Source organism: Bos grunniens, chromosome 15 (genome assembly GCF_055505025.1).
Source record: "Bos grunniens cultivar Pamir isolate PY7600 chromosome 15, Bosgru_T2T1.0, whole genome shotgun sequence".
NCBI lineage: Eukaryota > Metazoa > Chordata > Mammalia > Artiodactyla > Bovidae > Bos > Bos grunniens.
This window is the reverse complement of record NC_141179.1, coordinates 75,827,411-75,843,357: the sequence shown is the minus strand read 5'-3', so window position 1 is coordinate 75,843,357 and position 15,947 is coordinate 75,827,411. Positions and strand designations below refer to the sequence as shown.

At 52.9% G+C, this 15,947-nt stretch overlaps 1 protein-coding gene across 10 annotated transcripts in view; it reads right to left on the bottom strand.

Annotated features, from left to right (window-relative positions):
- Positions 1–15,947, bottom strand: part of PRDM11 (PR/SET domain 11) — a 97,367-nt gene that overhangs the window by 12,282 nt on the left and 69,138 nt on the right. For 7 of the 10 annotated variants that reach the window (XM_086338688.1, XM_086338691.1, XM_086338693.1 and 4 more), the window contains one exon: positions 2,234–2,421. In XM_086338688.1, coding sequence (XP_086194814.1) covers positions 2,234–2,421 — 188 coding nt within the window. Of the gene's footprint in view, positions 1–2,233; positions 2,422–7,962; positions 10,207–13,227; positions 13,650–15,947 lie in introns of those variants that run through there. The other 3 variants (XM_086338695.1, XM_086338696.1, XM_086338694.1) reach the window with 1 other exon arrangement.

The following is a 15,947-nucleotide window of genomic DNA, read 5'->3' as shown; positions in this document are numbered from 1 at the left end:
GGCAAGAATACTGGAGCAGGTTGCCATTTCCTTCCCCAGGGGATCTTCCCAACCTGGGATCGAACCCGCATCTCTTGCACCTCCTGCTTTGGCAGGAGCCACCAACCACTTGAGCCACCAACTAGAGTTCCTACTTAATAAGGACTAATAATTCAAGCTCTGGACTTTAGCAGGGCTCCAACCTCCAATTACAAAGAAGTCTCCTTCCATGTAAGACCTTAATTGGTTGAGCGTGGGGGATTCCCCCCTCCAGAGCAGGACAGGTGCACAGATCTCAGACACCACTAACTATCAGAGACCGCCAAAGCTACAGGCTACATGGACACATCTAAAGGACACTGAGCCCCATGGCTGCTCCCAAGGGCGTCAGGGCCAAGTCCACCCTCTGCTCTGACCCTGCCCATGGAGGCTTCAGTTCCCTCCCTATTTCCTACTTCTCAGCCTGGCCAGGAATCAACATTCCATCCTCCTGTATCTGCACACATCTTGGCAGACAGATTTCAAGTCTGTCTGCCAGGCAGACAGATTTCAAGTCTGTCTGCCACGCTCCTTTGAACCACTCCTGAAAGCTCAAGCCTTTCTCTGAGCATTCTCCTTGGGTCTCAGGGCTCTCTGAGGATGATATAGCTTGTGGTGCTTTGGAGAAGACACTGGGGAAAAAAGATATTGCAGATCCAGAAGAATTCAAGAAGATCCTGGCCAAGGGATGGAACCTGTGTCCTCAGATACAGCTTGGTTTTCTCTTCTTCTGATTATAAGATTCTTTTGGAAATTTCCTGACAGTCTTCATTCATTTCTTCTTTTATCCATTCAACAAAGATTTATTGAGCACCTAATCTGTTCCAGACATTTTCATCATGGCATCTCCGGAGATCAAATGGAAATCATTGCAATCATGTCATGGAAACATGCCTTCCCAAGTGTAATTGGCAAATATGTGCCCAACACCCAGCTCCAAAGAAGACAAGAGATGAGCGTATCTATTGGGTCTCTTCTCACTGCCCATCCAATCACCAGATACCTTTTACCAAGTCAGGTAGCAGCTGTGTTCTCAGTGTTCACAATTTGCTTTGCTCTGTTTTGATTTTGAAGATAGCGTCATTCCAATGGGTCCTTCTCACTCCTTTTTTTATCATTTCTCTTCATAGTCCAAATGAAGCTTTATTTACAATAAGTAGGTTGGTCAGAAACATGATATAGTGAGGCTTGGGTGTAGGTTTGGTTCCCAGGGCCAGATGGACTCTGGGTCTTTGGATATGTGGTTTTAGTTCAAGGAAGGTCCCGTTGGAAAAATGACCTGGGCTCACCCATTTGTGCTGGCGTGGCTGAGGATGGACCAAAAGAGGCCAGGGGCTAGGAGCTGGCGAATAGTTTAAACCACTTTCAAATGATTCATTTAAATGGAGCCTGGATGGACACCCACCCACCAGGCTATGATCCATACATAAACTCACCTTCCCACCTCTCTCCAACCTTCTTCTTCTAAGAGAAATTGCTCTTTCATAGCGTATCATTAGAACAGCTAGGAAGGAGAGGAGGAGGAAGCAGGGAAGAAACTGGTTTTGTCCGGGAGGCCAGACGACACTGTAGGTTAGAGCTTAGACCCTGGACTGAGACAGACGTGGGTTAGGAGCCTGGCTCTGCCTCTGCTGAGCACTGTATTTATCTGATGAGTGAGTCACTATATTTATCTGCTGCTCAGGGTCTATACTTGTAAGATGGAGAGAATAATCCACATGCTACCATTAGCGTGTATATTATTCATCTAATTCTCACCACACATTCACAGAGCAGGTGCTAATGGGAAGGATTACATGGGACACTGTAGAAAACACGTCTAGCACATATGAAGTACTTAGTAAGTACCACCTGTTATTGCTGCTATTATCGAGCCAGCGGCAGTTTACAACATCCTTCCATCAATCTGAGTTGGGGAAACAGAATCGATTTTGATTATATCATTGGCACTGAAGACTCGTCTCGCTCCCTCATGCTCTGAAACATCTGTAATAGGGCTCCTGACCCTGTCTGGGGGAGGAGGACACGCTGGGGTGCCACTGGTCCATCCCAGAGCAGCTGCTCCAATCTAGCCCATCAGTTTCCCTGAGTTCCTCTGGGTCTCCCACGTATACAGTATTTCCCATTGGATTTCCTAGAAGCACCTACAGAAGCATTTCTGGCCTCGCTAGGGCTCGGCGGCGGGCGTGGCCCACCCCCACGTGTGGACACTCACCTCGGGCCAGGTTGCGGTGGATGGTCTCCTGGGACATGCTGTGCAGGCGCTTCATGTAGTCCTCGCTGTACCAGACGCGCAGCCGCTCCCCCGGCCGGATGTCCCGGCAGGCCCGGAAGTAGATGCGCTCGCTGTGCTGGAAGGCCAGCAGGTTCTGCTCCCTCTCCTCCCGGGAGATGACCACGTACCTGGGGGCGAGGGGGACAGGTGAGAAGGCGCGGGCCACTCTTTGGTGAGTGCCTGCTGGTACCAGGCACAGTGCTGTGCAGGTGCCGGTGGCTGGACGTCCACGAGCATGTGGGCATCTGCCAAACCCTACAGGGAAGCTGCCCTTCGAGGACAGGCTCCCCAGCTGGAGCCAGTCCCTAGTCTCGCTGTCTGGTGTGACTTCAAGCAAGCCTCTGTACCTCTAAGAATCTGTTTGCCGAAACTGGAAATGACACCTGCCCTGCCCACCTCCTAGGTTCTGGTAAACATAAGATTCAACCCCAGATAGACAGGTGACTAGAAAACTATTTTTCACTAACTTTTTTTTTTTTAAGTCTTTATTGAATTTGTTACAAAACTGCCTCTATTTTATGTGTTTTTTGGCCACAAGGCATGTGGGAACTTAGCTCCCCAAGTGGGAATCAAACCTGCACCCCTGGCATTGGAAGGCAAAGTTTTAACCACTGGACTGCCAGGGAGTCCCCCTCTTCACTATCTTTATACGTCAGGGGCTCCCAGATACCCGCAGGTTTCTGATGGTGGTAAGGGTGAGGCCCTTGAATTGTTTCCGGTACGTCACAAAGCCTAGCAGAAGGAACCATGTGACAAGGGTGCCTGCAGGATCAATGAATGAATTCTAAAGATCAAAGTCTTAAAAGAAAAAAAAAAGGATGCCCAGGGGAGACAGGAGAGGTAGGTAAATAAGGGGCAAGGGAAGGTGAGCAACCACTTAATCTAAGTCATTTTCAGGTAAGGAAACTGAGACGCAGAGAGGCTAAGTCACTTGCTTAAGGTCACACGCTAATAAATGGGAAATAGAGCACTGAGGTCTATGCTTTTCCTGCTAGAACTCATGGCTCCTTTGTGGGCATGTAAAGCACCAACTTAGCAATGCCCAGAAAACCTTCAAAGTTCTGTCGAACCCTTAGAATTTGCAGCTCTCACCCATTCTCTCTGAAATGACATCCCCAATATCCAACCTGCCACCTCACTCACCTCCAAAAGGTGAGGTGATGCAACATTTTCAGGCAGGTGAAGATGTACAGATCAAATGGACAAGAGGACATTATTTGGCGTTTTAGGGTTCTGCGCTATCCAAGTGCCTAGGAAATTTGCAGTCAAAAAAGGGAGGTCCAAGAGGGAGGAGATGTATGTACACATATGGCTGATCCACTTCACTGTACAGCTCAAACTAATGCAACATTGTAAAGCAAGTATCTTCCCCTCCCCCCCAAAAACCCCTTCTTTTCCTTATGCTATGATTTGTCTTAAAAGCTAGGGAACAAATCAGAGTCTCTCTGACTGGCCCAGCCCAGAGAACTGCACTTGGAACAGTCTGAGGGAAACTGTAGTTCACAGAAAAAAATCCAAATGGATGATGAATAAATGAAAGTATTCAGCATCACTGATAAGAAAAGAGGCGCGAAGTAGCACATTGTATCGTTGGCACACATAATTTTTTAAGTGATCAGCTCTGTACTGGTAAAGGTGGCAAGACTAGGGTTTCCCATTCTAATGGTGGAGAATAAACTGGCACAACCCTTTGGGAAGCAAGTTGGCAACACGGACTTCAACAAGTATTTGTTCATTCACGTTCACAGCAGCATTATGCAACAACAGTCAAAATGTGGAAGTAACCCAAGTGTCCACTGATGGATGAATGGATAAGCAAGATGCGGTATAGACACCCAGTGGAATAATAGCCATAAAAAGGAAGGAAATTCTGATCCACGCTACAACATGAACGATTCTTGAAGACACCTACTAAGTGAAATAAGCCGGCCACAAAACAACAAATAGTATATGATTCCACTTCTGTGAGTAGTCAAATTCACAGAGACAGAAAGTAGAATAGTGTTTGCCAGGGGCTGGGGGAGGGGGCAATAGGGAGTTAGTGTTCGATGGGTACAGAGTTCAGTTGGGGAAGATGAAAAGGGTTCTGGAGACGGATGCTGGTGCTGTTTGCCCAACACTGTGAATGTACTTAATACCACTGAACTTTACACTTAAAATGGTAAATTTTATGTTATGTGGATTTTCCCACAGTTTCTGTAAAATTAAGGAAAAAAAATATCCAAAATGTTAGGATGTGAATCAAGAATGCAAACTCTGCACACCACAATGCTGACTTGTTTCACTGCTTGTAATAGTGCAAAAGTATCTAAATGTCTAAAACCAGAGAAACGATTTAATAAACCGTGGTATATTTGTATGCTGGAATGTTACTCATCTACAGAAAAATCTTTTCAAAGAATCTTTTATGACATGGAAAAACGGTCCCAATATAATGCAAAGTGGAAACAACAGGACTGATGTATTGTGGTTCTAATCATGCTTTAAAAACAAGCCTGGTAAACCACTTGAAATACACCAATGTTTTAACAGTGATTAGCCTTTATAGATGGTTCTACTTCTTTATAATTTTCTGTACTTTCCAAGTCTTCCTCAATAAGCAATTATTACTGTTAATCCCTCTCCCCCACCCCCTAAAAAAGCCAATTCCAGTACAAATGCCAATTCCAGTACAGGCTGTCAGTGGGGACAGTCATGGTGGCCAGCGGCTTTGGGAATCCACATCTGTGGTACCCCAGGCATAGCGCCCCTCACATATAATCTCAACTCCCCAACTGTAGGAGTCTATTTTTTCTTCATACGTGAGATTTCTTCTAAATGTGCAAACTCTTTTCCCAGTCCCCATTTTAGCAAAAGCCTGGGATCTGACATCCAAAATTAATCAGCCTAGTGGTCAGCACAGAGCAGAACTGAGGCAGATCAAACTTCTCCACTCCCTGACCCAGAAGGCAAACCATTCATTCATGTTTTGTTCTAACAAGAATCACTTGAATCACAGAGCCCAAGGGGAAAAGTACACAATCTTTCCTTTTTCCAGTTTCTAAATAGCTATCCGGCTCTAAAAGATAGAATTATTTTCTCTGACATTCAACTTGAAGAGAAAAAAGTAGATGAGGAACACGAAACGATTAGGCATTTATTCCAAAGAGCAACCTGGTGAAGATGTCAGGTTTAGAAAGATTCAAGTCCATTTCCCTTTCTACCTCTTCACACTTTCTGAACCCAACAAGAATCAATACTTAGGGGAAGAGAGGTCCTACTGAGCCTTTCCCTTCTTCAGGGGATCTTCCCAACCTAGGGATCGAACCCCGGTCTCCTGCATTGCAGGCGGATTCTTTACCAGCTGAGCCACTAGGGAAGCCCACTGTTTAACACAGGGAACTATAATCGATATCCTGTGATAAACCATAATGGCAAAGAATATGAAAAAGAATATATATAGCTATACATACACATACATATGTAGGTATAACTGGATGACTTTGCTGTACAGTAGAAATCAACACAACACTGTAAATGAACTATATTTCAATTAAATAAATTATTAAAATATTTAGGAAGAGGACTCCAAAACTTTGTATAGATCACAAAGTATCTTCAAAGATCAAAACTGGTTCAGCATCCTGTTGTACTTGGTGATTCTGAAAGTTGGCATTTGAAATAAGATACACATGGGAGCTCTCAGTGAATCATAAACAATCCATTCCCATGAAAAGATGTTTATGTTAAATCATTTTTGAAGTAAAGCTAAATGGAGCCAGCTAAGTCCCAACATCAACTATTTCTAGCCAGGTCTCCCACTTTTAAGTATTTTGCGGTAACACCCAAACGGCTGGATCCACGCCTAGAATCCCTCTGTCCCCACTCAACAACCCCTGTATGCAGAAGCACGCCTGTTCCATTACACGGCTGCAGGTGAACAAGGGCCCTTCCTGGAACCGAAGGCTTCCAGGGAGTGAAAATCTATTTGTTGTTTCCAGTCACTACCTCGTTGGCTGGAAGCACAGAGTATGTCAGAAGGATGATAGAAAATGCACAGCATAGGCTGATCTGTGAACACTAGGGCTTATCTGACAGTTTTTCAAACCCTTTGAAGCAATCAAGGGGGTGGGTGGTGGTGGTGGTGATGGTGGTGGGGTGGTTCTGGACTGAAACTTTCATGATGACAATGGATTGTTTTTACTCTCAACTCTGCTGACTTTGGGTATTGGCTAGATAAGCTCTAAGACAACACTTTTCAGACCTCACCCACTGAGTCTTATCAAGTGCACCATATTTTCTAACTGGCTCAGGAAATGAACTATCAGTTTCAACTCAAGAGAGAAAACAATCTACAGGGCATCTATTTTGTCGGCAGGGATAGATGAAGGCCAGGCTCAGACTCTCCCACCCAGGGGCTCTGTCTATGATGGAAAGGAAGCAGCCCAGTCCCCGAGGCAGAGATAGGAAAGGAATGACTAAGGAGAGGCTGGGCTCTGTATTCTGCTCTGTATTCTGGGCTGGGAAGGTCTTTGGGTTAGGCATTCACCCCCTAGATCCTCACCTAGACTTTAAGAGAACACCACCCAGCCAGCCCTCCCTCGGCACGGCTGGACGCCTCAGACTCTTAGGAGCGATGTCCCCATCTAAAAGCTGAAACTGGCTGCTCATTCATTTCCATCCACTGGCACCAGTTTCTCCTTCCTGTTTAACTTGCTAGCCCCACATTCCCACTGAAGCCAAGAAAAAGAAGCGGAAAACCTTTCCATCTGAAGTCGACAAGTCTCTGCATCTCTGTGTCCCTTCTGCTTCCTACATGCCCTCTTCTCTCCCCAGGGCCAGAGGGAGAGGCCAGCCAGTCACCACTTAGCACCTTGACCTTGGTGGGAAAGACCCCCAGGCCTGGTTTCACAGCATCTTTGCATCTCCTGGAGATTGGATAGTCTTCATTTCCATGACCCTGCTTTTTGGTCAAAAATGGTAAAGGAGGACCTAGATTCCAAGAGATCAAAGACAGGCTGGAATCTTCCAGAAAGTGGATGGATCCTTGGTCAGGACCTGGGCATTTCCTGCCTGGGAGAATCTCTCCCTGTGACTGGAAATAAGCCAGGGCAATGCATAGGTCAGGGGGTCCCTTTCCTGCTGAAGAAACTCCCCAGGGGAGCCAGAGGAAGTCACTTCATGAGAAGCCTCAGAGCTGGGTGAGAAGGGCTTTACCTGTGCCAGTCAGACACCCAGATCAATGGGCAGGTGAGCAAAAAAAATGAGTGTCTCAGAGGGGGCTCTGAGGTACCCTAGCAAATGGACAGCCCCTGACCCTTCCAGAGTTTCCTGCCAGAAATGGTGGGGCTTTCTCCCCCAGGACCCCTAACACACTTTTAGGAGACAAAAGGTAAAATTCATTGAGCAACATCTCACTTTTGATGAGCAGAGAAATTAAACACAGTGAAAACAATTTCTTATGTGGATGCTTTGCCTCCCTCAGCCTATCAATTCCTTTCCTTTCCTTTAAGGGTGCTGAACACAGGGTGTCTGAGAGCTGATGGGACCTGGAGAATGCCAGGGGCACTCAAGCCCCTCTCACCAACATGTTTTCCCTTGGTCATCTAACCCTTGCTTCGGGGGCCTTGAGGTTTTCACAGGAAGCGAAGAAAGAGAATATACACCAAAGAAAGATGCTGGAGACCAAGTGTGTTCCAAGTGTGAGATCAATTCTTTTTATTGCCATCTTAACAAAAATACTTGGGAAGGCAATCTTTGATTCCAGCATCAGAGGGTGGGGCAATGCCAGGCAATATAGTCAAGCCATCAGGCTGTCAGACAGGGGAGTGTTCACTTTTGGGGATCGGGAACCCCCAAAGAACCACAGAATGGGAGAAGGAGCCCAGGACACTGCAGTTGCCCTCCATTCTCCCAACACGGGGCAAAGCTCGGGCTGGGTTTAGAAGCAGCACTCCAGGAACGGCCATGGCGGGCACTGGGCACAGCGATCCTCCCAGCCCCCTGGCTCTAGGAGGCTGGTGTGGAAGGGTGGACGGCTGGGGATATATGGCAGCCTCAGGCCAGGGAGCAAAGAGGACACAGAGCTGAGCTGCACCCATGTCAGAGCTAAGCTTGCAACTGCCACACCCCCCACCCCCAACTCCCTCCCTAACTCGAAGAACCCGGCTCTTTCCCCACACTCCAAAACCAAACACAAAGCTTTGAGATGTGTGTAGCTAATGCATAGGCAGCCCAAGCAAGCGGAGGCACGGCATGCTAGAACCTGGAATGGGACAGGAGCCCTGCTGGGTTCTGGGTTCTTTTAGAAGCCAGGGGAGGGGTTGCCTTCTAGATCCTGAGATTTGGACCCTACTTCTTCCCAGCCACTGGCTGTCAGCCTTAGTGTCGGGGTTGGGGGTGGGGTGGGGGTCGGGGGGTGGGGGTGGGGTGGAGGAAGGGGTAGGTGGGAGGCCGGGGGTGGACTCACATCCTAAATGCTGCTGTTGCCTCCCACTCAAAGCCCAGAGGGCTTGGCAGGGGCAGGAAAGGAGTAATACCCGTCCCAAGTCTAGATTTGGCCTCTGACAGGGGAGCTGGAAAAATCCACAGGTTCGACTTCCGGTTCTGCCCTCACTCCCGAATAGACGATACTGTTTCATTTGTCATCTATGAAATGCAGATGAGGATGGTGGTAATGATGACCATAACCCCCGACTCAGCTGCCTCTCCCGCTCTGTCCTGAGGACCCACCGAGCTCACACGCTCGGAGAAGCGTAAAGTGCTCTACGATCACCAGGTCGTGTCTTCCCTTTCCTCTGACGTCATCTGGCTCTCCTCCCCGCCCCACAAAAGGCAAGCACGGCAGCTGAGCACACGCGCGCGTGCGCGCGCATACGCACGGAGGGCAAGCAGAAGGCCAAGGCAGGGGCTCAGAGCCCTGGGGGAGGGGAGGGCAGACCCCTCCTGGAGGGGCTGAGCTCTGCCGGCCCCTCCGCAGGCCTCGCTGCCCCCCTCCCCAGCCCCCCGAAAGCAGCAGAATCAGGGCCTGGGAGGCTGGTACAGCAGCCCTGAGGATGGAGAGCAGGATTCCATTGAGATGCTCTTGCAGCTCCCTTCCCTGCAAGGCCTGCTGCCGCGGGATGCAGACCAAGAGGAGGCTGACCTTCCAGGACAAGCAAGCATTGAGCAGGCAGTTTTTCCTGCATCTTGAGCACCTGCCAAAGATGAGGGAGTCGGGCTGAGCCCAGGGCAGCCAACCTGTATTCAGTGAGGAGATGACAGTCCCCCCAGCACCCTACAAGGTCATCGATGGTAGACACGAGAGACTGCTCCCCCGTCTCAAGGCCAGACGCCCCTCCTCCAGCTTTCTTCCTCCCAGTGCAACTGGCTGGCTTAGAAATTGTGCTTTCTCTTCCGAGACCTGGTAGTCCGTGCTGGAGCTGGTACCGGGGGCGCCTCTGGGGGCTCCACTGGGCGAGCCTCGGCTGGGGGGCTGGGGCCCACGGGGGTGGCCCCGGCAGGCCCCCGCTGAGACGCCTGAACCCCATCCCGGATCTCCATCAGCGTCTGGCACGCCTGGCTGACGCGGCCGCTCAGCTCGGCCATAGCCTGGCCGATGGCCTGCATGCTGCTTGCGAGGTCCCGGTGTGCGGCCACCAGCTCCTGGCAGAACTGCTGAAACACCTCAGTCTGCTGGGCGTGGGCATGGAGGAGCTGCCAGTCCAGGCCCGCGCTGGGCGGGCCGGGGTGCGGCCGAGGGGTCCTGCAGGCAGCCTGGGGCGAGGGCCGGGGCAGGGCCTCCGGCTTGGGGCCCACGGTCTCGGACTGGTCGGAGGAGGAGGAGGAACGGAGCAGGGTGGGCCTGGCCAGGCAGGCCTCTTCCTCTGGCGAAGGCCGCAGGGGCACCCGCAGTGGCTGCCTCGAGGGCCCGGGGGTCTCCTCGTCTTCATCATCTTGGGGGATAAAAAAACAAAGAAGGGCGAATGATTACAACCGGGAGAAAGACGGCAGCTCTGGGCTTGGACACACCCCCCCACCGGCAAAGTTACCAGCTTCCCCCACCCCACACCCCGATACCCCTCTGCCTAGTTTGGCCTCTGCTCGCTCCCCATCCAGCCGTGGAAAAGTATCTGCTCCCTAGGCCCCCAGGGTGTTTGGGCCAAGCACCCCAGGGAGACAGGTGAGCACAAACCCCCCCAGACCTCAGGCCCCCTTCCTATCCCAGGCACAGCGACACTCTAGAGCGACCACGGTCCCAGGGACGGCATGTCAACCCACGGGCTCACTTCCTCTCTCTGCAGCTCAGTTTCTCAAAGCAAAGATAACAACTGCTCTACCTACCTCCCCGACCTCTTGCCCATCTAGCAGGGCTGTTAAGAAGACTACACAAGAGGACAGAAGAAAGCCCTACACTGCCAGGATGGTGCTGTGATGCTCTTGGCCACTGCCCCCGAGGTCCAGCCCCCACGCGGCCGTTTCTGCGTTGCTTGGGGCCACCTTGTGGCCTTGCTGGAATGTGCCACTTTTGGTCATGGTGGGGAAGCTGACAAGACTGGAGAAAGGAGGCAAGGGATGGCGGTGCTGGGACAGACAAGCCCAGGCAGGGCGGAGCACATCTACCCGGACGACCAGCCCGGCTGCTCCCTCGGTGCCTCCAGGCGGGCTCCCGGAGCAGACACATCCCATCTACCCAGGAACACCCGATGGCCCACAGGGAGCATCAGACAGACCGCTCCATGCGGCCCGTCCCAGCGAGGGGCCCAGCCCTGCACACTCAGATCTCGGCGGCTCTCATGACCAAGGTTGTGTTGAGCAAATTCCCACAGCAAGAGCGAAAAACATACAGGCTGACCCTTCAGACAGGCTCATCTCTCTGCCTGTACGCAGGGTGGGGGGCTGAATTCAGAACCACCCCAGGGAAGGTGACCGGATCTTGGGCTGCGTGCCTCCCAAGGGTCCTACCGTCTCCTTAGGGCCAGCATGGGAGAGAGCCGAGTGCCTTGTAGACCCCCACTTGGTGGACTCCCACTTTGTGGGAGAGGGGCGCTGGAAGGACCAGGATGTACTGTGGTGACGTCGTTTCCCTCCCTTTCAGGGCCTCGTCCCACCCAGCCCCTGGCCAAGTGCCGCAGCAGCTGGGAAAAGGAGGGCCCGTCCCGCCTGCGGTGGAGGGGTCCTGGGCCCCCTGCCCAGCTCATGTCACATTTGGTAACCTCATTACCTTCAGTCTCGGGGAGACAGAAGGATGAGCAAGACAGAATTTAAGAAACAGACTTCACCTAGATAGCCCCCTTCTTTTTCTCATAATTTGGTAGCATCGTCCTGAAACTTGGGAGCTGGGATTCTCGGGGACCTGGCAGACCCAGGTTTGAATCCCTATTCTGAATCTAGTCCTGAGACTACCTCTGCGTCTGAAGCTTAGTTTCAGAGGAAGCTTAGCTTCATCTGGACCACACGGAGGTCAGACCGGAGGGTGTCCTCCTTCGTCCTTAGTTCTTAAGAGCTGACTCTTGAGTAGCCCCCTGTCAGGAGCCCTCCCCAGGCCAGACAGGAAATTAGCACGTTCCCTGCAGTAGGGGGCCTGGGAAGGGAAGGCTGGGTCTCTGTGAACCATCTTCCCCTGGGCTGGCCTGGCTGGCATCCTTGGAGCCCTCCTGCCCTGCTGGTCACTGGGAAGCCGGACGGCCTCCAGCTGGGACCGCAGGTGGGGACAGATGTGTGCAGAAGCAGAGCTGAAAGGGGGTGGCAGCCCCAGCAAGGAGTAGGGGTGAGGGGGGGGTGGGGGTCTCGAGTGCTCCCCCTTCTGGTGAGCGCCAAGAACTACAGCCCCAAAGGACAGCCGCCCCGTCTAGGCCGGGAAATTCCACACCCATCCAGCCCCTGGCATCAGCGTTCATCCTGAGCCTCTGCTTCTTAGCAGAGGGGGAAAGAGGAAGATACTTGCTGAGGGAGAAGAAGAGGTGGAGGGGTCATGGGGAGAGGAACCAGAGCGCAGAGAGAGGGATTTTAGAGACAGCCTTGGGGCAGGCAGAAAGAGGCAGAGGACACAGAGAAAAGAAGCCAGCAAGGCACCACAGAGGCCCCGCGGAAATATCACAGAAACAAAGACCCTGGGAACAGGCACACAGACAGGCCTGAGCTTTCGGGGGCCCGGGACTTGGCCGGCTTCCTCCGACGCCCCTCCCCCTTCTCCTGCTGCACGGGGCTTCCCTGGCTCCTCTCTGTTCCTGGAACGTGCCAAGCGCCTTCCTGATGCGGGGCCTCGTACATGCTGTTCTGCCTGTGAGGCCCTCCTCCCCTCCCCTGCGCTGCGCCCCACGCACACCCGTCGGGTTAACTCTTCCCCACCCTTCATCTCCATTCAACTGTCTCTCCCTGGGGTGGGGGGTGGGGGGCCTTTCCCAGCCAGTCCACTCCTGCTCTCAGACCACCACCGGCTGCTCTCTAATCTGCAGGGCTGAACCCAGCAGGAAAATGCGGGTGCTTGCTTCAAAAACTTAGTCTGAGTTTCAGGAAGGCGAGAGTCAGCCCAGCTCCCAGCCCTTGGGGGAAGACAGGTCTTAAGCCCACCAAGTCAACTCTGTTCTCAGGACTTCCTGTATTCATCTACTGATCCTTCTTTACTCATTTCCTCGTGCAACTGTTTAATGAAAGGTTTCTTATTCTCAAGAGTCTAAGGAACTTCCCAAGAGCAGGGCTGGGGGAGGTTTTAGAATCAACTCTGTCTTCCCAGCTCCCAGCATCATGTTCAGGACATATTCTAGAATGAATGAAGGGAAAGAGGCGGGGAGAGGACGGAAGTGGGAGAAGGAAGGAAGGAAGGATGGAAGGGCTGGGCGAGGCAGAAAGGAACAGCAGAGAGAGAGAGAAGGCAGGTGCGGGGGACATCGCCAGGAGTGAGCGGGAGGCAGGCAAGGGGGGCGCGGGGAGGGGGGCAGGGGGCGCGGGGAGGGGAGCAGGGGGGAGGTACTCACAGCTGGTGGAAGGGCTGTCCGTGCCGTCAAGTTCCACCCTGGGGAAGCCGTGCCCGGACCGGGCCGTTAGCAGCGCCGACTCGATTGCCCTCTCGTGGGCAGTGAGCACGATAGCAGGGGCTCGGCCCCCGGCTCCGGGGCCCGACAGGGACTGCTGCATGAAGGCCAGCTTGTCCTTGGTCCTCCGTTTCATGTCATCCCATCTGTGTTTAATGTCCTTGACGGAGCGCGGAACCTGGCTGACGGAGGTGATTTTCCGAGCTATGCCTTCCCAAATCTTGTCCCTGTCGGCATGGGACAGCCGCATGGTCTCCCTCCCAAAGAGAACCGCTTCGTGGTGGGTCACCTCAGTGACCAGAATGTCCAGCTCCTCCTTGGAGAACTTGGGCTTCCTCTTACGCTCGGCCAGGGGCGCCACGTTCCTTGGGTTGAATATCCCACAAAGCACAATGGGGTAAATGACCGTCAAGGCGGCAGGCCTCCTCCTTCCTAAGTGCCGGCCCCCAGCCGAGGAGCCAGGAGGCGTCCGGGCGCCCTCGCCCGCTCACCACCACCACACCCAGCTCCTGGCACCAGGGCCCTCGCACTGCTGCTTGCGGGGCAGCAGGAGCCGCGGCGCGCGCGACGGGAGCGCGGACGGAGCCGGACGCCTTCCGTTTCGGGTCCCGCCTGGCCTCTGACTAGCTGCGAGGAGCCAGGGCAGGCAGCTCGGCAGCCTCCCCTGGCCCCCTTCTCCCCGTCCTAGAACCAGGGGTTGTTACTGAGGAGGGACAAGCACGCTGATGTAAAGAGCTTTAAAGCCCTCAACAGGCATGAAGGATCCTTACTGGGGTTAGGACGAGGCCACAGCCTGAACTCAGAGATGTTGCACAGACCTGCAAACCCAGGGGCTTGCAGGAAGATTCTTTCAACAGGGAGACTATTTACAGTGGGCTTCCGAGGGGTGTGGCCTTGCTGGTGACGCCCACGATTAAGGCGTGGTCACAGAAAGCTTGTTCTGCAACCCCGTGGGTCTCTTCCCCTTCCTAGTCTCCCAGGTCCCCACCTTTGGGTGTGGGCAGGCTCCTCCCTGTTCTGACCACCACTCCACTGCAGTGCTGGCAGCAGCTCCTTTTTGGCAGCTCATGGGTAGGACGTGAGGAGACCCTGAGCATCCATGGGGAGACAGGGTCCACTTTGATGGAGACCAGGAAGGCCCTTGGCTTCCATCTGCACAGAGGGTCCTCGGTCATGGGCACAGCACAGCCCTTAACCCCCTGGCTTGGCACCTGCTCTGGCTCTGCGACTCATTCTTTCCCACAGTGTGGTTCTGTCCACCCTTTATCTTATGTCCATGGTCCCAAAGATCTGCCCAAGAGAGCATCCCAGAGTATGATGGGAGACCCAGAGTCTGATTCATTCCCTCCGGCTGCTGCCAAAGCCACAGCAAGGGACAGGGCGCAAAGATCCTTCAGCCCTTGTCTCCCCACTCCACCCACCCAGAATACCACAGCCCCAGTGGCAGAAGAAGAAGGTGGAGGCTTTGTCACCCGCCCAAGACAGTGGCCAGGGCCTGGGCCTTGCACTCAGACAGACTTTGGATTAGAAGCTGAGTCTCCTATGCAAACCTTGTCCCCCGCCCCCACCCCCGTCTCCCCGGTGCCACCTCCAAGGGCTGCCACAAGGAATCTGTTCAGGACTTCTTAATCTCACCACTACTGGCATTTAGGATCAGAAATTCTTTGTTGGTAGGAGAGAGGGCATTCTGGACAATGTAGGATATTTACCAGCATTCTTGGCTTCTGCTCGATAGAAACCAGCAGCATTCACCCACAGAGTTGTGACAACCAAAAACATCTCAACACACTGCTTCCAGGAGACAAAAAGAGCCCCTGCAGGGCTGTGGACCACCGATCTCATGAATGCACAGCACCCACTATGGGGCTGCCATAGAGTCAACAAGTGGGTGTCCATTCTATTCCCAGCCTAAACTTAGGTTTTGAGAAAATTAACCAACTCCATTCGATCTTCTGCAAGCCCTTAAGCTAGTGAACGTGTCCTCAAATTAGGAGCTGTACAAATGGAAGCTGTACATTAAGGGGGAACAAGAGGGTCCCAGGATGAATTGGCTTTCCCCTCAACCCAGGAACCACCCGAGGGCCATCTCCCCGTCAATAAACCACAGACCCAACCCCAGCCTACCCCTTGAGTCTCTAATGAGATGAGGGCCCTCCAGCTGTGGGCCACCCTGGCACCATCTTGAATCAGAATGGTTCCTGGAGCAGGAACAGGACAGATGCCAGGCCAGCAAGGCAGCAATAGCAGAACCCACCCACCTGAGGCCCCGGAAGCCAGGCTCGGCCTGGCCCCTCATGCACAGAGAGAACACTGGCCCAGACGCTCAGAGATGGATTCCAGTCCTGTTCTGCCGCTGACCACATCATCTTGACCCTGCTCTGCTCCGGGCCTCACTTTACCACTGGAGCATGAAGATCAGAGCAGAGCAGTGGTTCTCAACCCCAGCAGTGCATCAGAATCACTCTGGAGAGCTTTACAAACTGCCGACGCCCTGGGCTCAGTCCCAGCCCGATGAAGTCAGAATTGTGGGAGCGCCAGATGACCACTTAGTTAGCACAGGTGATGAATCCCCTTCTCTGCAGTGATGGCAAAGCCTTGTCCCCAAACGGAAAGATCAGAGATACATGGAAGAGCGGAACTGAATCAGCTCTCCTGGCCAAAAC